At 41.6% G+C, this 24,663-nt stretch overlaps 2 protein-coding genes across 13 annotated transcripts in view; one reads left to right on the top strand and one right to left on the bottom strand.

The window, feature by feature from the left end:
• The window catches only part of LOC129172722 (cytospin-B-like), a 95,462-nt gene that overhangs the window by 679 nt on the left and 70,120 nt on the right, over positions 1 to 24,663 (bottom strand). For 3 of the 8 annotated variants that reach the window (XM_054762746.1, XM_054762747.1, XM_054762745.1), the window contains 12 exons: positions 9,038 to 9,233; positions 8,397 to 8,473; positions 6,205 to 6,681; positions 5,897 to 5,970; positions 4,389 to 4,930; positions 3,190 to 3,265; positions 3,040 to 3,115; positions 2,234 to 2,270; positions 2,061 to 2,157; positions 1,844 to 1,960; positions 1,642 to 1,701; positions 148 to 295 (listed from right to left, as the gene is read on the bottom strand). In XM_054762746.1, the coding sequence (XP_054618721.1) occupies positions 206 to 295; positions 1,642 to 1,701; positions 1,844 to 1,960; positions 2,061 to 2,157; positions 2,234 to 2,270; positions 3,040 to 3,115; positions 3,190 to 3,265; positions 4,389 to 4,930; positions 5,897 to 5,970; positions 6,205 to 6,681; positions 8,397 to 8,427 (1,677 nt within the window). In that variant the 5' untranslated portion in view covers positions 8,428 to 8,473; positions 9,038 to 9,233 and the 3' untranslated portion in view covers positions 148 to 205. Of the gene's footprint in view, positions 1 to 147; positions 296 to 1,641; positions 1,961 to 2,060; positions 2,158 to 2,233; positions 2,271 to 3,039; positions 3,116 to 3,189; positions 3,266 to 4,388; positions 4,931 to 5,896; positions 5,971 to 6,204; positions 6,682 to 8,396; positions 8,474 to 9,037; positions 9,234 to 10,988; positions 11,093 to 24,663 lie in introns of those variants that run through there. The other 5 variants (XM_054762749.1, XM_054762748.1, XM_054762753.1 and 2 more) reach the window with 5 other exon arrangements.
• The window catches only part of LOC129172721 (disks large-associated protein 2), a 73,916-nt gene continuing 70,153 nt past the window's right edge, over positions 20,901 to 24,663 (top strand). For 2 of the 5 annotated variants that reach the window (XM_054762743.1, XM_054762740.1), the window contains exon 1: positions 20,901 to 21,292. The gene's annotated coding sequence lies outside the window, so the exon portion shown is untranslated. The remainder of the gene's footprint in view (positions 21,293 to 24,663) is intronic. The other 3 variants (XM_054762741.1, XM_054762739.1, XM_054762744.1) reach the window with 2 other exon arrangements.

Here is a 24,663-nt window from a genome sequence, read left to right as displayed (position 1 = left end):
TTCATTTTGTAATGTAAAAAGTACTTTGTGTACGGTGCAACAACGTGGCTGCTTGCCTTATTCAGTATGAGCGATTTTAAACAGAAAAGGTAAAACTAAAACAGCACTACGCAACCATGAAGGATCCATAAAAATGTTGCATAATAGTAGTTTTACAGTCTTATTGCAAACACAGGGTTTCGACGCAGGCAGCGGAGATGGTACCTCACTTCTCAAAATGATGAAATATGCTTTCCACGTAGCCCAGAACCTTCTGCCAGTCTGGACCATCTGACTTCAGCATCTCCTCCGTAGACTGCAAAAAATGATGATATGAAAGAGAGCAAGAGAATAAGCATTGCTGCAGGTGATTACAATTAGTTCCACCGGGCATATATTGTATTTATGCATCATAGAAACAATCAGTATGCAGTTCAGTGCAACATCTGTACTACTACTCATTAGAGATGCCATACATCTGACCTGTTTTCTCCTCACCCGAAACAAATCTCTTTCAGCATCATCCACCAAACTGAATGATATTGGCAAAAGTAATGAACACACTTATTTTATGCTAAAGACCCAACAACAAGGCTAAATCGCTCCCACTGGGAAAGCTTTCATTTCTAGATGACCTTTTTTTGGTCCGTTTTATTTGGATCACGATCAGACGTATTAGTAACGCTACTTAAGATCCCAACATGGCTTCTCTTTCTTGCATTTTTTGACAGATGGACAACATTTTTACATCAAATGTTGTAATATGGAGAAGAAGTATAGTGGAGCCATGCTTTCATCCACTTGTGTACAAGAACCGAGTGCACTTTCTCCATGCAGCATCCACCGCTCGCAAATTCACATTTTTGGTTAAAAAAAAAAGAAAAATTCTTTAATTTAAGACATTTTTTCCACAAAAGAACACCTCATATAAATACGTGATGATACAGGGCGGCAGGGCACGGTCAGGAGATCGGGAAGACCTGGGTTCGAATCGCCGCTTGGGCATCTCTGTGTGGAATTTGCATGTTGTGCATGTTCTCCGGCTTCCTCCCACATTCCAAAAACATGCACGTTAGGTTAACTGGCGACTCTAAATTGTCCATAAATATGAATGACTGTTTGTTAATACAGTATGTGCCCTGCGGTTGACTGGCCGACCAGTCCAGGGTGTAAGGACAAGGACAAGCGGCATAGAAAATGAGTGACGACACAGGTAAAATGTACATCATACCTGTACCACTATTAGAAAACCCGCAATTTCTGCACGGTTATGGCTTTATGCATCACTGATGAGTTTTTTTTCGTCGTTTTTGTTCTAGCTGCTCTTTGATCAGCTTTCATATCAATCATTAGTGGTGAGTACCTATCCATTTCCCACTTGAAATGTGTTCAATAAGTGTGGAAGGCATATTTAGGGCTTCATCCTGGATTGTGTCATGAGTGAACAATGACAATTGAAGAGAGAAGGGCAATGTTCTGGAGCTAATGTAATCATTCTAAACAGTCACTTTTATTGTAAATGTTGAACCAAAATCGGAGCACAACCGGTTTTCTAGTGGCGGCCGAAGACATTTTCACAGTACGCGTTCTTATTGTTTCAACAGCTTTTTTCATAAAAAAAATAAAATAAAATAAAAAATTAAAGCATAATTAAAATCTCACCAGAGTGGCTGTGATTCCAACAGACTCTCCCGTCTTAAAAGCAAGCTCCAAATTTCCTTTCTGGGGAATTAAAAAAAAAAGAAGGAGTTATTAAAAAGGTTCAGTTCATGGAATCTTGTTACAATAATATGATTGCCTCCTTCAGAAGGTACTGTGTAATGCATTACCTTGAGAGATGTACACATAAAAAGTAGTATTGTACCTTGTCTGCTGGGTTGAGGCTGTTGTACGGGATGTGAGTGGGCAGGTAAGTGTGATAGACCGCACAGAAGGCCAAACCATCCTCCCAACAGGTGCTGAAGTTTGTGATATCAATATTCTGTCAAACGTTAAAATACATGAAAGTTGCATTTTTTACTAAGGATTGAGTACTCGTATTCAGTAAAAAAAAAAAAAAAAGATGAAGTCTGATTTTGAACCTGATACCCTTGAGTACGACTTTGACACCAGAAGAGCAGGGAGTTTCTTCTGGAGCCACCGTGACGCCGAGGCACGGAGCGGACTCTGTCCTGAGGTCTACAAGTGTCAGCATTTCAGCATATTCAGTGCAGTATTCATTTTAAAAAAAGCCTTACGCAGACACTCTACTTACTTAATAGTATCTGAATTTGGGTTTTCATCCCGTTTCCCTGCAACAAATACATAACGGTCACAATCACACAAACGTGGTAACCCACAGGCCTCACTAGGAGTCATCATAGAATTTCTCACCATTACCTGCTTGTACTTGCACTTGCTGCACATGCTTCCATTTTGCCAATAGCATTCAATTTGAAGGACTGATGTTGTAATTATGACATTTTATTGCATCCCAGAGAGGGAGCAGGTCCTCTGTTGACTGCTGTCACACATGACTTTTGTGTGTGCTCACACAAGTCGCAGTATTATGTGGTTCTCGTCCAAATTTTGATTTCAAGTCAACAATATGTTGTCTGAGAAGTGTAGTCATGTGGGGAAATTACAATGCAAGCGATTTGTCAGTGCACCGGTCCATTTATTACCGTTTTGACCGAAAAAAGCTGTGAATGTGAGGAAACAGTTCATTCATTGTGCAGCTTATCCTGTTCATGGGAGAGCCGGAGCCTATCCCAGCTGACTTTGGGTGAGGGGGTACACACTGGACTGGTCACCAGTCAATCACATGACACATACACTATATACATGCGTGCACACTCACATTCACACCAGTGGACAAACATGCAAATCCCACACAGAGAGGTCCAGGCCGTATTCCAACCCAGAACCACCTTGCTGTGCGGCAGGCTAATAATCACACGCTCCACATTGATGCCCTGAGGAAAAAGTTGGGCATGTTAAAATTAACAACATGTCTAGGTCCATGTCGTACAGATCTGGACCACAGTTGACCATCTTGTGCTCCGAAGGCTTTAAACTCACCTGCATGAAAGCTAGAGCAGCTGTCCACACGTTTCAAACCGTGAGTCGTATTTCTCGCTCGTGTTGGCTCCTCTTTCTGAAATGAAAGTTAATCAGGGGAAGATCAGGGCTTTGGTCATTTCTTTTGCAATGAACTGAACCTGTTTTTACCTTGCATGATGGCAACGTTGAGCTCGTGTTGTTATTATTAACGGCGTCAGCTGGCAGTGGAAGGCGTGACATACTCCTAAAATGTCAAAAGTTAACAAGTTAAAAAGGGACATATCATGCAAAACTGACTTTTTAATTGCTTGTATCCAAATATTTGGGTCTCTGGATTTTTCAGCTACCATTTTTATGTTAACTGCCTACTGCAGAAAATGTGTCTTCCAAGCAAGCCACTCAGATTCTCCACCAAGACATAAGAATAGACCTAATTTACAGAGTTTCAGAAGCTTACCGGGCAAATCAGACTATACGGAACTAATATCACGTCAAAGCCAAAAGAAAAGCAGAGCTGCAGTGTTATTGGGTGCACAAATTGTTACACATCATTACATCATAGCAAAGTGGATGCATTTATTTATGATTGGGGGTCCCCACCATGGTTGGGAGCAAAGGGGAGCACTATCTGCTGCTGCAAAGCACCAGTGATTTAGAAAAAGTAAGTCAAATATGTTTTTGTCCAAATTTGATGGTTTCCCTTTCATATCATATAGCCAGCGGTCACCCAAGGAGCCCCCCACGACCGAGAGGCGCCTGCAAGGCTGCTTTTCATTCAGGTTTTCAGTTAATAATGTGTGAACACTAGAAATAAATGCATTCTGAAATACAAAATGTGAGTTGTGGATACCAGCATTCTGTTAATGTTGCGGTACAACAAACACATTCGCTTTGTTTTGGTTGAAATAAGCTATGAAAATAAATCTTTTTTTATTTAAAAATGTACACTTAATCTATGTGATCGGTAGGGGCCGATTTCACTCGTGGATGATCGGTACTGGCAGCATGAAAACCTGATCAGCGCATCCCTACTTGATGTTTTGTTTTTTTACATCAAACCTCCGTTTCAACGTAAGACATGCACAAAGCCGCTCCGTCACACTCATTCTTTCAACAGCTCTACTTCATTCGCTTTTTGCTCGGCCCTTACAGAGCAAACCTCGTCTGACAGCTACTGCAGGACACGAGGGCAGTGGATTATTTACATGAGGACAGGCTGCTCTGACTAGGCTGTTTAAAGAGGGATGTTCTTGATCATTGGTGTATTTTGACGGAAGCATGCATGTTGTCAAGACAGTAAGAAAAATGTATAAAATGTCTCCTGTAAAGACTATTGTAGTAAGTTTGGAAATGTCATCTACACCTACCAAGATCTTTCAGACAACATGACGATCTTCCTTGGCTCACTTTGACTCCGTCCTTCTTTTTTCTTCTCCCGTGCAGCCAAACTTCGAAGGTATCCTTCTGCTATACCCTTTCCTGTCAGCTGGAAGCTTTTTCCAGAAGTCTCATCATTAGTTTCAGGCTCCTCTTTTTGTCCTTTAACCACTGTCACTTCATCTTCCTGCGTAGCATTTTCTATCTCCATCCCTCGAACCTTCTCAGAGTCTTGTGTCTCTGGCGTTTCTCCGCAGGCTGCTGTTGTGTCTTCCATTTCTTGTTCACGCTGCTGCTGCACTTCAAGTGCAGACAGTCTCGTGCACACGTCTCTTTGTTCGGACCGTACACGTTCAAGCTCTCGCTCGGTCTCTTGCCGTCTGCTGTGGGCCTGAGCCAGCTGGTTCTGCACGCTCCTGTGTTTGCCCTGGAGCACAGCTAGGGCCTGCTCCGATTCCGCTCGCAGACGATCGGCCACCGACACGGCGATCTGCATGTCACACTGGAACCGATGCCATTCTAACCTCTCAGCCTGCCACAGAGCACAAAGAAAATAGCCCTTCGTGTATCAAGTTTTTAATAGCAAAACAGTTCTTTAGGATACATTTTGCAATCTAATGAGATCTGATGCAAGAGGTGTATCCAAAATGATGCCTTTTATGAAGTCTCATTTGATTGTGAAATCACTCCAGTCCTGTAGGTGGCGGTGCAAAGTGGTCACAACCACTACCACAGCTTGATCTGGATCTTAGCCCGTAAGGCTGGACGATATGGACCAAAACTCATATCCCAACATATTTAGCTTGAATATCGATATACGATGCATATCCCGATATTTTTACATATCGTAGCAATGTGATAGGACACCTGTTTATAATAGCACACCACTTTGCTTTTGCTTTCATGAGGAACGCAACAGGAAAAAGAAGCAAGCAAATGAGCTTTGTGTCGTGGCAGGAGTCGTGCAGCCGGCGCGCAGCTTCACAAATTCTTTGTATTCGAGTTTGTGAGTTTTAAGGTGGTGAAAAATATGTTTTAATGCTCTGAATGCGAAGTACCTTCACATTACTGAGCTACTGCTTTTTGGTTGCCGGCTAGTTCTTCCACCGCAGACGCCGTTGCTTCAACTGAGCTGCCGGCCTTCTGCTCGGTCCTTCCTCCTGCATGCAGGGATGTGGGAGATACTGGCAAATCCAGTCTATATCGATATGGGTGATATTGTTGTTTTGAAATCTTGCTTAAAGTACATATTGATATATTAATAATAGATATATTGCCCAGCCCGAGCCCCGAAGCAAGTCCAATTAAGACATTAGATGTTTAGTTGTTGTAAAAGTCTCGAGTCAGGTCTCAAGTCAAGGCAAGACAGGTCGAGTTAAGTCGGAAGTCACTGGCTTAACATTTTGAATCCTTACAAGTCATAAGCACCATTTAGTGTTTACCAAATAAAATGCCATTTTAACAACGTTTAACTTGGACAAATACAGGTTGGACTCACCTTCAGCATCTCTCGCAGGCTGTTTACCTCGTCGGTGAGTCTGTCTCTCTCGGCTATGAAATGTCTGAGCAGTTCTGACAGATCACGCAAGGAACACCAAAGACATACACAAGCGTGAAAAAGTGATTCATCATCAGTGTTCTAAATGATTCTCTACGCTAATGGCTGCCTGTCGATACAACTAAAAGAAACACTTTATATTCACCCATTCAAATATTTTCCTGTACTTTTATAATATTTACACACAAAGTTGTGCACAAGCATTCCTGCGCCAATGAAAACCCAAGATAAAAAAAGAGAAGGCCGACCTTCAGCTCCCATAGAAGTGCTGGGGCTGATGCCCAGTGAGGTCTTGTACCGCTCCACCAGGCCATGGAAGCTCAGGGACAGATCCTCTGCAGACGTCTCCGCTGCAGCCTGAGGCTCCAACCCGCTGTCCCTCTCCTGCCAACTCTGCTCCGAAGGCCACGCCCTGGACGCAGGTACTGATGACAGGCTGGGCAGACTCACCGCCCTCGCCTCTTCGTGTCCCGCTACTTCATCACTTATGTTTGTCTCTGGAGACACGACGCTGTCTACGCTTATGACTGCCCACTCGGAAGGAGGAGACAGCTTCTGTGCCCAGTCTGTAACTGCAAAGGTGGTGGCGAGAGAAGCGTGCGCCGCCATGTCTATTGAGGGTGTCTGCGTCTTGCTGGAGGAGGAGCAGACGGATAAAGCCAAGGCGGACAGATCTGCCTCTGATGGTGTCGTAGGAGCAGTTTGGAATAAATCTAAAGGAGATCCTGAAAGAGAGATGGTTAAATAAAAGTTCCGAGTCACTGCTTTTGCTCAATGCAGCACTGTGTCCTCTCCCTTTGTGCACTACCCTGATGCAGCAGAAACACTCTTAATGCCAATATCTGAGCTGGCACACACACACGCATGCAGGGCAGTGGGCTCCATGCTTCCACTCCTTGCCCTTGTGCTGTACTACAGGAGCTGCAGACTCATCATTTATCTTCTGTCAGCAATATCAGATAGTTTCTTTCCCCACAGGCTCACTTGCTCCACAGAGAAACAGAGTTTAAAATGAGCTTGAGTGAGGCCCAAAATAAAGATACAGTGGAACCCCGGTTTTCATCATTCATCCGTTCCAACAGATTAAACAAAAAACCTAAACCTATGAAAACTGAATCATTTTTCCTCCCCATAACAATTCATGTAAATCCAATCCAGTTTTACGTGCAGAAAACAAGGCGGAATACAGACACATGATGAATGAAATGGATAAATGGACATTTAACATCATTTTTACTTCTTTCTTCTTCATTTCTACTGAAGATGGCCATAAGGAGGAAGGAGAAGAGAGTGGGAAGGAAGAGCCACGCGGACGCTATTTCATTCTAGTCCGTGACAACTTTAACTTGAAAGAGTGGACGGTTAGAGCTGTATGCTTTCTCACGTGGACTTTATTGTCAACTTCAGTAGCAGGTACGATCGTCATTACACGTACCGGCCCGGCTCACAATCACTTATGTGTCTGTTAAACCACTCCTCCTTAACTAAGGAACCTTTACATTACAATCCTGTAGTAACACACACTACCTTTGTACTTTATAACGTCTTTTTTGAATTCAATCGTGTTTCTCACCTTCTTTATCTGCAACTTTATCTGCACCTGCAACTTTTTTTTTTGCAGCCGTGTTTAATAACAAAATAAAGGATAGATCCCTCTAACACTCGGAAATTGTGCAGTGCTCTTGAATGCCTCATCAGTGCACGGCACACACTGCTTATGGGGACGAAAGAAGACAGAAACAGGGTTGTTCGTTCAAATAAACCACACACACAATAAAGGTGAGAGTCTGTCTGTAGTGTCCTAACCAAAAAAAGAATCGCCATCCATTCTTCACAGAAACTGAGTCACCAACGTGTGGATGTTTTGTTTGGGTACTCCATTCCGTGGACTAGTTTGTTAGACGCACTATTTGGCAATACAGTAGAAGCACCAAAACATATTTTTAGCAATCATTTTTGCTAATGACACAATAAAGACATCGTATATATATATATTTTTTGTACTTTTGAGAGAAAGTTTAATGTCCAAAATAACTTTTTCTCAAATGTTAAGAATGTGCAGTTCATTAGTTGAATTCTGGGGCCTTGGTTCCCAAAGTGGGGTACGTGAATAAAAATGAAAAACAATTAGCGCTTAGCACAATTACACCTGAACGCCTCACTGTGCAAGGAGAATGGAGCAGAAAGGAGACGGAGCATGAAGTTGTTCATTGCTCTGTGTGTGTTATATGAACAAATAAGTAAGTTTGATGATTATTCTGTGCATTGAGATGTGCATGGATATGTATTTATATGTTCTATGTTTTATATACAATTTGCTGCATGTTTTGCATATAGTCATCCCTTAATGTAAACAGTTTAGTCTCGTTTCATTACGACCATAGGTCTGGTCATAGTGGCTGTGTCCAAAAATTGTGTCATTTTAGTGGAGTTGGCGTACCTCCTGAGGAGTGGCCGTTGGTATTCCCCATGATGATGCAGAGATTGATGACTATGTCTGCACAGGAGGGAGCCAATCTAAAATAAAAAATATTCACAAACAATATCACATTAGGACAGTTTGAACACGTCATCGTAAAAAAACAGTACATATTGACTGCCATTTTGAAACAGCAAAACATGTTATAAAAGTTTAAATACGGTGCATACCTTTAGTTATTGACTATATAGCAGTGCCACCTGGAACTAAGCTGCTACGAAATGAGAAACTATGATACATTTTAACACCCAGAAACGCTTAACAAGCTATGATTCATTGACATCTACAGTCTACAATCTACAGAATTGTAAAGTTGACCATCAACAGTCCAATTAAGTCCCAGTTTCTACGACTATGACACATTAAACATGATCACATGGATCAAATGCAATGACGCAATACATGCTGCACTTATTTTCCACATTGACTTGAACCTCTGCAGACAGCTAGCGCTGCCTTCCATCAAGCTACAGCGTGCTCTGTCCTGCGACCCAAAACTCGTCGTTTTGTGAATGGAGTTTTGAAGGACGCGTGTCCCCCGAACCACATAAGACTACCATGCCTGCCTGCCTGCCTGCGTGCACGCATGCATGCATGCATACCTGCCACAGCTGCACGTCTTCCGGCCAAGCGTCCAAAAGTCTGCAGGTTTTGCTCCGCCCACTCCGAAATCAGGCACGCACACGTCGAGCAGTGTTGATGACGCGCATTGTTCCTCAAATGTGCACAAAGCTTTGGAGGTGGAGGCGCCATCGAGAAGTTAACGTCAGTTCCCTGCAGCTGCATCTTCTTCTTCTCCTTTAAAGACAATGCGACAAAAGGAGGGAGGAACTTAAGTGTTGGCGCAGCAGACGCACATGAAGAACATGAAAAGTGGTGCAATATCTTATGTTCACGTGGACATATCGTATATGTTTAATTATTCACATTTCTAATATCGTAAAACATTTTAGTTAGTGTACTCATACTGCATATTCGTGCAACACGCGCAATGGAAACCAATACAAAAAACACTGCATTTGTATCTAATGAAGTTTACAATAAAAACATTTGAAAAGTTAGTACTTTAATTTCAATTACTGGAATTTTCCCCCCAAATTATGGCAATACAATTTGTCTGCATGAAGACAGCATGTTGCACCGTAATAATGAGGACTGTGGGGCCTTTTGAGCCAATCAGAAACCTGGAGAAAGTCAGTTCCACAAAAGGCAGAATATCACAAATGTTGACTATTAATATATACTATATATATACTATAATATAATGACTTAGTCCTGACTATCACACTTTAATTAAATGAAGCAAACAAAGTAAGCATAAAAAACAACAAAAAAAGCATACCTTTAGATCAGATTATATAACGTTACCAAAAAAAATGTTAAAAATCATGTGGCAAAAGGATCAACATCTTGAAAGAAGAGAAAAAAGCGTTTTCAAACCTGCTAAGATTATTTCAGTTCTAATGTTTCCATCTAGTGTCCAACGTTTGCAACACCTCGACACGTGGAATTACACTTAACAAAAAAAAAAAATAGTACAAAACGATTGAGGCTTTGGTTGTGTCACTTCTGAGTTTTTAGTGTGGCTAATTTTACAATCATGTTTACTTTAATTCAATGATTATTTGTGATTGTCAGTCAGTACCTTGGACAGGGGAAGGACGCAAAGGCATCTAAATATCGCCATCTAGTGACCAATCGCAAGAACTAATGCTTCGGCTATTTCCACCATTCTAAGTAGTATTTTTGTTTTATTCAATGTGCACATGTATTTAAAATCGCTAGGTATGGGTAGGTATGGAAATCGAAATGTTTAATCAGTTCAGACACATCCACCATCCCCAGTCGCTTCATGGCATACAATCACATTAAATCCAATTCAAAAGCTGCTTCAAAAAATACGCATTTTTAAAGGCATGATCTGTATTAACAATATCATGTCGAGTGCATCACATTAAACGTTGGTTCTAAAATGTTACTTACCTTTATCTTGCAGTTATATACCGTTCTTGGAAACACATTTTAACATACATATGTGTTTAAAAATAAATGCAATACATAACTATTAAAAGTGTGACCTAAAACTGCATTTTTTGGATAAAGCTCTCGTATTAGATTGCATATTTATCACAGCATGAATTGGGTGCATTGCAAGTCAAACGTAACCGCATAAGGACCACTTCCTGTACTGAGGCGAGGAGGAGGAAGAACCAGACTTTTCTATTTATAGTAGTAGCTAAGAAGTTGTGTCCTGCAAGTGAGTCTGCATCAACATCAAGTGTGGTTGCAGACTTTGGAGGGGGGGAAATGGCGTCAAACGTCTCACTGTTAGAGACCCGAATGCCACATCTGGACGAGTACTGGACTCCAGAAGGTCTGCAGATGGTTTGGGACTACTCTTCCCGGCTCCTCCACGGTGGCTCCATCATCGAGGGGGACCACGCACATGTTTCCCGCCGCGGGGATTACTGACCTCATCACGGAGACATGATCGTCGCTCTGTATCAGAAGTTATCCCAGGCAAGAAGTGACCTTCGCCGTGGAAGAACATACCAGCCATGAAGAAGGTGACGTACGATGACGTGCACGCGCGCACAGCTTAAGCACGTTGTTGTTATTGTTGTTGTCGTGCACACGTCTGCAAAACAATGTGAGTGGGTCGCTCCCTCTAACAGTGTACGTTGAAGAATATGGTGTCTGTACGTGTGTGTGTGTGTGTGTGTGTGTGTGGGGGGGGGGGGGGGGGGGGGGGGGGCTACAGTTCAAGCAGTTTGAATGGACCTCCCATTGTTCCCAAGGTGCCTCTCGTTTAGCAAATGTTTGCACTGGAGTGACTCAGCTGTATTGTACTATTAGCTGTCACACATATCTTCATCATGTGTCACAGGTGTTGCCATGGTTACTGAAGACCCACTGCTGTCTTTTCTTTGACAAGAATTCAGGTAAGATGTATGTGTGTGTGTGTGTGTGTGTTTGTGCTATAAGTCTAGCATGTTGTGAGCAAGATTTAAAATGATTGTCATTGGGTTACAATTTACGACGACAGAAAGTGGGACATTTGCACCTTACCTGTGAGTAAAGGTAAAGGAGAAGCCTATAGCATCTTGATGGCGGTGAAAGGGAGTCAACCGAGGGCTTTTCATTCACTGGCCATGCTGTGAGACGACTGTCCATGACTGCCCAAGAAAGATATTAATCCACATTAACAAAAGAATATCAATTGATGATATACCCTAATTTTCGGACTATAGAGCACACCGGTATATAAACCGCACCCACTAAATTAAAAAGAGAAAATATGATTCGTACATAAGAGGTTGCACCGGTCTATAAGCCGCAGATATCCACGTTGTAACATGGGATATTTAGTATCCAGAAGGATGTTACACAGAAAGATTTGTTTAACTTTTGATTAAATAAATATCTTTTTTTCCAAACAGCGCCGAACAGTGCGTGTAACGTGGCTAGTTAAACAGTAGCCTACCAGAAAAGTCATTCATCACCGTCTTCATCCTCCTCCTGGGACCTAAAACCACTAACGTCGTGTTCTTCATTGTCAGAATTGAACAACCTCATAATTCCTTCATCACACACTTTGTCAGTCTCTGTCTCTCTCTTTCATTGTCGCTCTCTGTGTCACTTTTGTCTCGAGCTGTCCTCTTCATCACACAGTAGCCCAGCCATTCGAAACCCTTTGGTGATAGTGGACTTTTTTGACACACTATAAACCTTGCAATCCTACCTCCACTTGATGTTCCCAGCATCACTCGATACCTCTGATGATGACACGTGAGAGCCTTTTTCTTTAATCATCTGCTGCAGTCTGAGCAGTCTAAACAGAAGCTGTAGTAATTTTACACTTGATCAAATTTACTTAAGATGTGTCAGAGATCTCTGCATAAGACTTCCAATTGTGATATTAGCTTCCACTTCACTCATGCAATTTTAGCCGCATTACTGTATAAGCCACAGTGCTCAAAGCATGAGAAAAAAGCTAACACATCGGAAATTACAATATTTGTTTTTGTCTGACCAGTTTTGTCATCATACAGTGGCGTAAAAAAATGTTGGCCCCCTTCCTGATTTCTTATTTTTTTGCATTTTTGTCACACTTAAATGTTTCAGATCATCAAACAAATTTAAATGACAAGACAGCTGAACACAAAATGCAGTTTTTAAATGAAACTTTTTATTATTGAGGGAGAAAAAACTCCAAACCTCCATGGCCCTCTGTGAAATAGCTAAATAACATAATAACTGGTTGGGCCACACTTAGCAGCAACAACTGCAATCAAGCGTTTGCGATAACTTGCAATGAGTCTCTTACAGCGCTGTGGAGGAATTTTGGCTCACTCATTTTTGCAGAATTGTTGTAATTCAGCCACATTGGAGGGTTTTCCAGCATGAGGCGCCTTTTTAAGGTCATGCCACAGCATCTCAGTAGGATTCAGGTCAGGACTTTAACTAGGTCCCTCCAAAGTCTTCATTTTGTTTTTCTTCAGCCATTCAGAGGTGGACTTGCTGGTGTGTTTTGGATCATTGTCCTGCTGCAGAACCCAAGTTGGTTTCAGCTTGAGGTCACCAACAGATGGCCGGACGTTCTCCTTCAGGATTTTTTGGTAGACAGCATAATTCATGGTTCCATTTATCACAGCAAGTCTTTCAGGTCCTGAAGCAGCTAAACAGCCCCAGACCGTCACACTACCACCACCACATTTTACTGTTAGTATGACGTTCTTTTTCTGAAATGCGGCGTTACGTACTGGAAATGATAGAGCAATGGTCACGTAAGTTGAATACTTTGAATGGAGACACATTTTTTTTGAGTGAAAGTTGAGTAGAAGTGTTTTCAAATTATCAGACGAAAGTCCCGAGTCATTGATGTCAAAGTCCAAATCGACTTGCAAGTCTTTGATGACATTGTCAAGTCCAAAGTCATCAAAATTGTGACTGGAGTCAAAGTCGTATGACTCGAGTCCACACCTCTTGTCACCATCCCCATGAACATGATGTCACTGATAGATGGTAAGAATGATTTTGTTTCTCTGTGTAGTTGGCAGAATAAAAGATGGCATAACCATTTGGATCTAAAACTGCAGTGTTCTCTTAAGAAATAAGTAGGATTTGTCATTTCAGCTTAAAGCTCTGTCTTGCTTGTGACATAAAAAAAACACAAAAAGAAATGACAGAAGAAAGTCCATTAGTATTTCTGAATATATTTGTTTTCCTTTTCATGATTTGCTCTTACTTTGTGTGTTCACAACGTTCATAAAAATAACATGCACGTGCAACATAGCCAGTTATGAAACGAGACGTTGACATCATCGAGACCCCGCACCCCGAAATTATTTTTATCACAATAATCACATGCAATGTTCATACCATTTCGTCTCTAGCGCGTTGGTGCTTAATTATTGCGTTGGCTGCTAAAATGCATTAAACAACAGAGTGCAGGGTTTAACCAAGACTGTAATTTACAGAGCTGTCTACTTCTCTTTATGTGTGGGTTTAAGTGCCTGACAAATAGTGCAGTGCATGATGGGAAAGTCTTAAACCCAGCGTGACCCACAAAGAGTACAGTGAATCAATGATACTGACCTCACATCAGCTTGAAGGGGGTGATGGCTGCTGCGGTTTGCAGGGAAGTTGGAAATACTAAATAGCCGATTATACTGGTGACACTCAGCAGGGGTCATAAAGACCAGAAAGGCATCTATAAAAACACACCAAGGGTCCTCCTCCTTTTGAACAGAAAATTCTGGCTTACATCAGCACAAACATCGGCCGGTAAAGCCTGATCAGGCTGATATCAATTGGGACAGTGATGTAGTGTTTCCCACAGGATTGCAATATACTCGTGGCAGTCGTCAGATTTGCATCATTGGCCATAACACATTTGCAACTAGTGAGTGTTGTTATTCTCTGGCTGACCAGGTGCGTTATAATGTGTTTATGAATGAGGGCTAAAAGGTAGTGCCAAATCCATTTGTGGTGGTCCAAATTTGTTTGTGGCGGGCCACCTCAAATAAATTAATGTATGGGAAAGCTGTGTCACCCACTTGTACCCTGACGACAGTAAACAAGCGACACGAATGCCATAAATTCCTGTCTCGATCTTAATCCATGCTGCCTACTGATTCTATTCCATTTCTGTTCCACTGAAGTGACAATTCTCCCTTCACCAATCGATGGGGAAGCACAGGACCCCCAACAAAAGGTGTCCTAGAAATAGGGGTGGCACGAGTCGGGTGGCCTTTTCTGTTGTCTACCCGAGCTGTGGAACACTCTCTCCCCCCTCATGTAAAAACGGCCCCCGCAGCTGAATGCTTTTAAGTCTCGTCTTAAAACCCACTTTTATTTTCCGGCGTTTAACTCGGAGTGAGTTGTGTGGTCGTCTACCTATTTGTTTTTATTTATTGTTTTTATTACTGTTATAAATGTTTTTGTATTTATTTGACTTGATAGCTTTTAGATATTCATTTGTACTTTTTAAAAATTGTTTTATTAGCACTTTGGAAACTGTGTTTATAAAATGCTACATAAATAAAGTGGACTGGATTGGATATTTTTGGGAACATTTACAATACAAACGCTGAAAAATGCTCGGTGGAAATGTGATTACGTGCATACTTTTATAACATGGGAGTCAAACCAATTGGCCAAAATATTGCAACTCATCAGGGCGTAATGAACTATTACTGTCCAACGTTTACAGTATTACACAAAAGTGAGCACACACCCACATTTCAGCAACCATTGTGTTGATGGTAAATGCATGCCGCTATACAAGCTGTCCACGGCAACACGACCACGGCACATCAAAGTGTCATCCCTATAGCATTGTCCCTTGACAAGATATACTTTTAAAAAATGCTCGGTGAAATGTGAGGGGTGTACTCACTTCTGCGAGACAATGTATTAGTAAATAAATATTTAACTTTTCACCACAGCATCACCCCAGTCAGATTGCTCGCATGTAACCCTGGCTACTGCTTACAGCCACTAGAGGGCATGTTTGAGCGTAATATGACATGCTCACGTGAATGAAGCAGCTGCAGAATGTCATTGAATTTTAATTTTTAGATACAATATGTGTTCATTCTCTCTGTGTTACAAGTGAAGAAACATAATGTCTTGGATTATATCTGAGGTATAATATCTGATTTAGCACTTTCTTTAGTTTATGATTGAGTGTACGGTATATCTTATTGTCATGTTAATTCATTCCATTATTACCTTACAAATGGGCTGACGGTAGACTTTTGGTCCGTCCACACATCTGAGATGATCTTGAGAGTTCATTTTATGATTTTCCTGGCTTTCTCAGGAAAAAAATGCTCACAGCAGATAGGGGGAAACACTGAGTCTCAATAATTATAATAATATAATTAGCATTTTAAAATTATAGCCTTTTTTTAATGCAGCGCAATGTGGCGACTAAAGATTGTTCGAGTGTGCCAGTGGAGTGTGGGGGAGAGAAGGTGAGTCAAGGTGCTTATCAAGCACGAAACGTTTCAAAAGGTAGTGGAAGCATGGAGCGAGTTAGAGGAGACATAATGCAGTACTTAGCTTTGGTCTTCAATGGATTCCACACAATCACGAAAAAGCCACCCAGGCTCGTCATCTTCATCTCACAATAACTGTATACACTTTTTTTTCCTCACCCACTTTTTTCCAGCTCAGCCGTGTTTCCTTTTATCGCCTCCTCACTTTTTGTTCCTTTGTTGGACTTCTTGAGTCACCCGCTCCAATCTGAAGCAATTTATATACAGTGGTATCTCGATTTTCGTTACAGAAGGTCAGACAAAAACTGAAACATGAAAAACAAAGTAATTTTTCCCACAGGATATAATGTAAATCAATTAGTTCCAGACACCCAAAAAATATTTAAAAAATACATTTTATAGACAATCATATAGTTTTACAAGCAGGAAAAAAAGAAAAATGATTATAAATAACAAATGAAATGGATATATGAACAACACTTTTACCTTTATTTAAACCTGTCACGATAACAAATTTTGCTGGATGATAATTGTTGGATAAATTATTGGCGATAAACGATATTATTGTCAATAATATTTTGAGACCATGCTTACACTAATATAATGACAATATATGGCATAATAATGCGAGAGTACACTATCTAGAGCAAGAAACTTTAATTTAAGTATTTAACATTATAATTGTAATGTCAAGAGGTTTTAAATAAAATAAACAAAAAAGTCTGGGACTTGTGGGAACGTGGGTCCGTGGGTTAAAAAAAGTTGGGGGGCGCTACCTTACAGGATATCGTAGTACCGCGTAGACCAAGTATCGCCAATCACCGGTGGAAATGTACTAGAAGTGATGTAAGTCAGATGTATTGCTGAATATGTATAAGAATATGAGGGGACTTGTACTGGTAAAACACAGTTATTCAAAAAGAATGAGCTGATTTCATGACGCATTGCTTCAGTTCTCAAGCATAGTCATGGGATGACTCAGTGACCATTTCAAAGAGGAGCTCTGTAAGTTCTGAAGTGGTGTTGTTCCTCCAGTAGCGTTGGTTGGAAGGGGGCCCAAGGCCTTGCTCTCTGTGCTTGGCCTGCGAGATCCCCAGACTTCACTATGTGTGTGTTTTGTTTTTTTTTTGTGGGGGACATGTAAAAGATCACCTTTATGGTCCACCCCTACCCACTAACCTTGATGACTTTACACATCGAATAACAGCGATCAACTCACGCTGATACACGTCTGGGAGGAATTCTCTTATCACATCAATGTTGCCTGTGCTACAGGTGGTGGCCGCATTGAACACTTGTAAGACAGGAAATGCAACTTGTTTGTGAGTAGAATACTTGTGACTTGGCTGGAGTTTCGTATTGCTTTTCCTTAAAAAAAATACTGCGTCATGAAATTGGTTCATTCTTTTTGGATAAAGCCTCGTTCACACTTGGACACATTTTGTCCCCATAGTGGTACGCAATTGTGCGTGCCAATGAGGAAATTGGTTGTAAACAGGTGTGAAGTATGTGTAAAGTGTGCAGAGAAATTTGTGGCACGCATAATTTCCATGAACTGGTCGAGAACGCAATGTGAACGCACTGCGAACGCACCGCAACCTATGCCTGAACAATGCGGTGAGTGCGTATCAAAGCGTGTCTCGTTCATATGAATCTGTGATTTTTTCCCTCACCTCTTGGAATCAGACGGAATTCTCAAGTAATTTCTATATTCTTTTGGATCTGTTTTGTTAATTTTTCTTAGTAACTAATCATAATTCCCAAAACAATGTCTTCTAGACAGCAAATTCCCTCTCGCACACAGTCGATGTCTCTTAGTTTGCCTCCTCCTTGCTCTTCACGCATTCTCAGTACAGTATTCCCTCATTCTATCGTGGTTTTGGCCCTTTAAGAATAATTGCATTGTGTCTATCTCGTCCCTCTCTTGTCTGTCTGCACCGTCCAATGTTTTCTGCGTCCTGATTGGCTGTAGATCATTGCCAACAAATCTCCTTCTTGCTGCCATGTCTCCTGTGTTATCGCCAGATTGCTAGCTTGTGAATGAATCTTTGGTTCATCTGCAGGAATATTTTTTAACAAGGATACAAAATCACAACAGTACAGCGGCGCCAGGACGCAGAGGCACGGTCACAGGAGTGAAATATGCGCGAGTGACTTAATACCTTCTTGTGTTGATCATTAAGATTGAAACGTAAGTTTGAACTTTTCTGAGAGTGTTTAAACTAGAGAGAGAAATGTGAGAAAATGTTATTGCCTGTCTGAGAAAAGTGTATAAGGTGTATGATGAGTATAATTGTAAAAAAAAAAAAAAACAAGTTGGCTACTTCGCGGATTTGACTTATTGCGGGCTATTTTGGGAACCTATCCACGAGGGAACACTGTACTTGACAAGGTGTCAGTGCGCCAATGTGCACCGTTATGTGCACCGTTATCCGTAAACACAACACAAACAGTGCGCAAACTAGTCTTAACACTTTTCAGGCGCGCCATAAATAAATAAATAAATACATGACACATACTGCCACGGCAAAATGCGTGCAAGTGTAAATGCCGCTTCACTCTGGACTGTAGTCACAGCGAGCTTACGGGGATCGTGGCTATTACTTAATGTGTTGGAGTTCCCCTGCCTCTAAACGTCTGCATGGTGCATCACTAGCGAGTCTATTGCTCTACACGGGTGACTGTGATTCAACCCCCGACATGGCACATACTGTATTTACTATCAGTATTGTATTGTTTTTGATACTGGCTCTCACGGTGTTGAACTAATTTGTATGTACAGTGATCTCCAATCACAGGTGTACACATAACACTAAATACTTGCGAAAAACCCAGCAAGATCCAGTCTTGAATACATAAACAATAGCATACCTGATTTGTGTATTCTTTAAATTCATCATTATTTCTTCACTGATTGACTTTACCAATAGACAGAATGTTACAGATCAGTTGCTACATTAAGAGTTGAGCATTTTTGTTGAGTTATTTTCAGTTATAGAGGTTTGATGTCATTTATCATGAAGAATTTATTCCCATTTTTCTGTGTTGGCCTTGCGTTCGTCCTTGTTTCTTCGATCTGCTTGTCGTTTTTTTTTTTTTTCTATCACAAGAACAGCATTCACATTTCTCTTGAGTACTACTTGTACTCAATCAGAATGCCAATGAGTTGTACTCACGACCTCAAATCAATATGGTCAGTTTTTTTTTTTAATAAAGGATTTATTCAATTTTAAAATGGCCTCTTAACCTAAAAGTATGCTGTGCCGTAGGACACAAAAGAGGCTGATAAAGAAAGGAAAGCATGACGGCAAAACTTTTGTGTTGGTGGACTAAAGTAATGATTCAGAAAATGATTGGTCATGTAAAAGACACCCACCTTCTGTGTACGCAAGAACAAATGACACACTTATATGCATATACCTTGGCCTGTACCGATAACAAATCTCGCTGGATGATAATTGTCCTACAAATTACTGTCGATAAACGATATTATTGTCAACATTATTTTGACACCATTTTTGTCACTAATGTAATGATAGTACGACATAATAATGCGAGTCAAAAGCAATAAACTTGAATTTATAAAAAGTATTAAGCATTGTAATTGGAATGTCAAGAGCTTAAATAAAAATAAATCAAACAACATAATTAAACAAACATAAAAAGACAAAAAAACATTGAAAATAAAATGGACTCAGTCTATTTTAGCAAAAATTGCACTTAAATCCCAATCAATCATAATATTTCTGATTTTGAATCAGTGTCACTTTTGTTACAGTCCAAGACTAGATGCCTGAGTCACCTCAACTGACTCCTCTTAATGCTAAGGAGCAGCGGCTCGACTCTGAGTTCCTCCTGGATAACCAAGCTCCTCACCCTATCTAGTGTGAGTTCAGCCACAAAGTCATTTCGGCCGCTTGTATCCATGCTCTTGCTCTTTCGTCAGTGCCTAAATCTCAGGACCACAGGCCACTGTAAGAGCGACCTTTGACTTCTGTCTCAGCTCGACGATCCGGTACAGTGACAACAATACTGCAGAGGCTGTGCCGATTTGCCTGTCGACCTCACAATCCAGCCTTTCCTCACTCTTGAACAAGATCCCGAGATACTTCAACTCATCCACTTGGGGCAAGACCTCACTGCCGAACTGAAGGGTGCAATCCACCCTTTTCCGGCCACAGGTTTGGAAATGCTAAGTCTCATCCCAGACGTTTTGAAGTGAACCACCCCAGTAAACGCTGAAGGTCTCAGCTTGATGAGGCCATCAGGACCACATCATCTGCAAATAGCAGAGATGAGATCCAAAGTCTCCCTAAACTGGACCCCCTAGACCTGCCTTGGCTGTGTCTAGAAATTCTGACCCCGAAAATTATGAACAGAATCGGTGACAAAGGGCAGCGTTCCCCGTGAACAGGCTTGACTTGGCAATGCGAAACAGATTTTTTTCGCTTTTTAAAAATGTTTTGTTATTTGGGAGTAATGCAAAAGCTGAGTCACTGATTATTAATACATAAAAGCACAATACAAACAAGCTACTTGGCAGATTTCGTAGCAGAACTGTATAAATCTAACTTTTCAAAGTCACTGAATGTTGTACTGAACTGCATACTAAGAATTGGACAGTGACGGTATTGACACATTTTCTTTGCCAATCTTTGGCATTCTCTTTTGTGGCGTCATATCAGCGACAGTGATGGTTTGAGACTATGTTTGAAGCTTTATTCTGCTGGATGTGACATGACAACTCCAGTCAGGACAGGCCCACACGCCACCAAGACGTTGAGAAAATGTCCTCAAGCCTTACGACCAAGGGGTACAAGTCAGGCAATGGCGTCAACTCAGAGAGGGCACCGTGTGAGAAGAGACGTCAGCATGCATGCTGATGGGGGATGAAGCGCATGGTGCAACAGAGCTGCAGAATCCTGAATCCGTCAGGATGGAGAATCCACATCCTTGTTTTGTGGTGATGTGTGGGAGCCTGTGAAACAAGCAGCTCGCACTGCTGCAGTGGAGGAGTAAATGCGGAGCCCAACAGTGCTCCAGGTGATCCACAGCAGCCCAGCCCGGCACACTGCTGCCTCCTCAGCCTTCCCTCTCCTCCTCCTCCTCCTCCTCCTCTTCCTCCTCCTTCTCCTCCTCCTCTTCCTCCTCCTCTTCTTCCTTCATCTGTCTGCGCTTCATTTCTCTGAGGGCTTTACAAAAAGAACAGAAAAACAGGAGAAACCCTGCTTTCCCCCTCTATGTTCTCTGATGTGAAGCACCTCTTCTCGGCTGGCCGCAGCTTCCCAGTCATCGTGTGATGACACACAGCATATGTGCTCCAATGTCTCCGCAACATAGGCTCGCTGCACGGTAAGACGCACTCTTGCAGTTTTTCTGCTTTGTTATTTCCAAAAGGAAGATTTTCTGTGAAACCGTTGCTGCCTTGAGTGTGTGAATTTAACAGGTAGACGACAAGTTGCCTCAGAGGGATGGCTGTGATATCCTCACAATGAAACAGTCCGATTAGACACAGCCTTCAGTCTTGGCAAAATTCTCATTCACAATGTCCATACGGGTTGTGTGTGTGTGTGACACAATCTAGCAGGGTGGGAGGGATTGCCCCAGAATCAGCCTTCTCGATGGGCAACAGGGGGATATTTATCTCAACAATGTGGCCAAACAGCTTAACATCAATCATTCTGCCGCGGATGGAGGCAATATCTACGGCAGCTAAACATTGTCTTATCATTGCATTGTCTTACCCAACAATATTCATCATTATGTAATCATTTTTATTGATTTGGTCTGGGCCGGGGGTGAGCAAAAAAATCTATACTCTCAATTAATCGTGACTTGTTTTTCATTGACGGAATGAATTTATGATGATGAGAGAAGTGAGAGGGCATAACAGTGAGATGTGGTCAGGGAGATGAAGAGGATAGTTGGGGGGCACTACTCTACATCATGCTGGCCACCTACTGAACTATGTCATGTGTTGCTTCTGGCAGCTCAAAGTCTCATGTGACCTAATGACGGTTCACCACATATGCCTACTGTATATCCAAATTAGCAACGGAGTTAAACGGCTACTGGAGTCATAGCGAAATCCTGCCTCCTGCTGTCTGAGAGGGCTTCAGGCTTTTTGGATTGCTGTGAGTGGGTGTCTTAGCTAAGTCACTCGTAATATAATAATGCATCACCCGCTCATCCCCATGAAAAAAGAAAAAATGTAGTGTTTATGCACTGCAGGACAACATCAATATGGCAATGTATCATACACTATTGATACACAAAGGGAATTCTACCGCCAATTTCTATACAGCTTAGTACCTCAAGGGTCCTCACATTAATATTGTGTGACGCGTACCCGGTTTCCCTCCAATATATTGATCATTGCTTAGTCGTAAAGTTAGCCCTCGCTCATAAACACATTATGATGGGACTGTCTGTGAAGGTCACTTGTTGTTACAACTCCGTACAGTACATGTGATCGTAACTCTGCTTCTTAACACCTCATTCGCTCCTGGTCTGCCAGAGAATAAGAAGACATCAGTGTTGCTAACGTCGCGGGTATTCAGACCCCTCTAGCGACAATTATCATGGCTTTTTTTGGCCTTATTGGACACTTTTTGAGACTAAGATGAAAGCAAGTATCGCTCTACTCAACGAGCAGTGGGTCCGTGTGAGGGCCCTCCCGCCATCTAAAAAGCACTTGCATGCAATTCGTCTTGCTTGTGACATAAAAAAAAAAAAAAGAAAGTTTATTTTTATTTCTAAACATTTGTTTTGCTTTTCATATTTCCGGCTCAGTGTTTGTCTCTCCCGCATTGGCCAAAAAAACGACATGCACATGTGTCATAGGAAGTTATGCAAATTAGACGATGACGTCATCTACGCCCTCTCTTCTCATGCAGTGGAACTTCTAAAGTGAATGCCTCAAAAGCCGTCTAATTTGGACTTGCTTGGAACAATATCAACAATAGTCATACATGACGTTACATCCGTCAACAGACTTCAGCACAGGCAAAATCTGGAGGATTTTTTTCTGGGGGATTTTTTGTGATGCCGCCACAAAAGCGTACCAGTGATGGCAAAGAGGAAACGTACAATAAACATATAACCGGAAATGGAACGTAATTGCGGCGATGGAAAAGGTCTGGCTCAGTACACTAATAGCAAAATAATGAATTCAGTGTCAATAAAAGGCATTCATGGTATGAAATTACACAGTAGATGCGTAAATAGCATGTAGCTGACAACATAATGGCTAAGCGTATTTTCTATTTCACAGCTAAAGTGCACTTTATGACAACAAAGAAACCACAAATCTCAAGCAGTGTTGTCACGCCACCTGTGGACAAGCACAATACTAATTAATTACAGCAATACTGATTAAGGGCCGTGACGTGACAGCATCACTCTGCAAAACACCTTCTTGTTCCTTCTCCGTCAGGCGTCTTTCAAATGGTGAGTAGTTTTATTTCACTTTAGTTTTTTTTTTTTTTATACTTTTAGCAGAAGTGGGAGGAAGCGTTTCGCAAGTCCAAGTCTAGTCTCAAAACAAGGCAAGACAGATCGAGTCTCGTCTCAAGTCTACGCTTGAAATTTTCGTGTCCTTACAAGTCACAAGCACTGTTTAGTACCATTTTACCAATGTAACAATCTATATAATACAATATACTATACAATGAATGCATTTTCAATTGTTTTATTACTATTAAAGTCAAGCTGCCATAGAATTCAGGATTTAGTCAGTGCAAACCAGTACAACAACAAATAAACTTCTGAAGACGCTAAAGAGATATTTATTTTACCGAATTAACTTTGTGTGTGCATGTGAATAACATTCTACCATGCTCCAGCAGTCTGGCGCGCACAGAAATGTAAGCCACACCCTTGTTTGTTCTTCACCCGATTGGACGTTAATGGATGCATTGGATGTGGCAGATTCTGTGGGGAAATGAGTTGTCTTGCTGGAAATAAGCTAACAATGGTCATGTTAGTTGCCTGCTTTCAATGGGGGCACATCTTACGGAACACTGAAAGTCTCAGTCATCAGACTAAAGTCGGGAGTCATTGATGTCCAAGTCCAAGTTGCAAGTATTTGATGATATTGTCATTGAAATTGTGACTTGAGTCCACATCTGTGACCTTTCCCATACAGTGATTAACTAAACTTATCTTCATAAGTACAAAACAATGAAAGATTTTAACATGTAAAACATTCGTTTTTTTATGTAAAAAAATGCTTGGAAGTCAACCAGCATCATGGAACACATTGTGTTTGACTTTTGAGGTGGAAGTCACCAGCGTGTGTGACCGAGGTGGTTATCATGGACAGCATTTCAGAGAGTCTGAGCTCACTGCAGCTCGCTGGCAGCTTTTCACTTCTCTGATCCCCCAGAGGCTACATAAGCATCCCCAAACGCCTCGTTGAGATGGCTCAGGGAAATTCTTGGAGCTTTCTGCAAGCAGCCCCGAGAGGCTAAAAGGGACTTCTACTGTGCAATGCCATTCCTGGTAGGAATGCAGTTAGTGACTAGATAGATAGGTGCTCAGTTGACAGCACTCCTCCACCAAGGGTAAAAAAAAAAAAAAAAAAAAAGGTGGCGTTCCACATTTGTGTTTGTCCATCTGACACTTCCTAGTCTAAGGAGGATCAAGTAAAAATGTACAAATGGCCAAATGCACATTCTATGGGTGCTGTCTTTTTCGTGGACAATGGTGCAACATGTTGGGAC

The sequence above is a fragment of the Dunckerocampus dactyliophorus genome, chromosome 19 (genome assembly GCF_027744805.1).
Source record: "Dunckerocampus dactyliophorus isolate RoL2022-P2 chromosome 19, RoL_Ddac_1.1, whole genome shotgun sequence".
NCBI lineage: Eukaryota > Metazoa > Chordata > Actinopteri > Syngnathiformes > Syngnathidae > Dunckerocampus > Dunckerocampus dactyliophorus.
The sequence above is the reverse complement of the archived record's forward strand: the minus strand, read 5'-3'. Positions and strand labels throughout refer to the sequence as shown.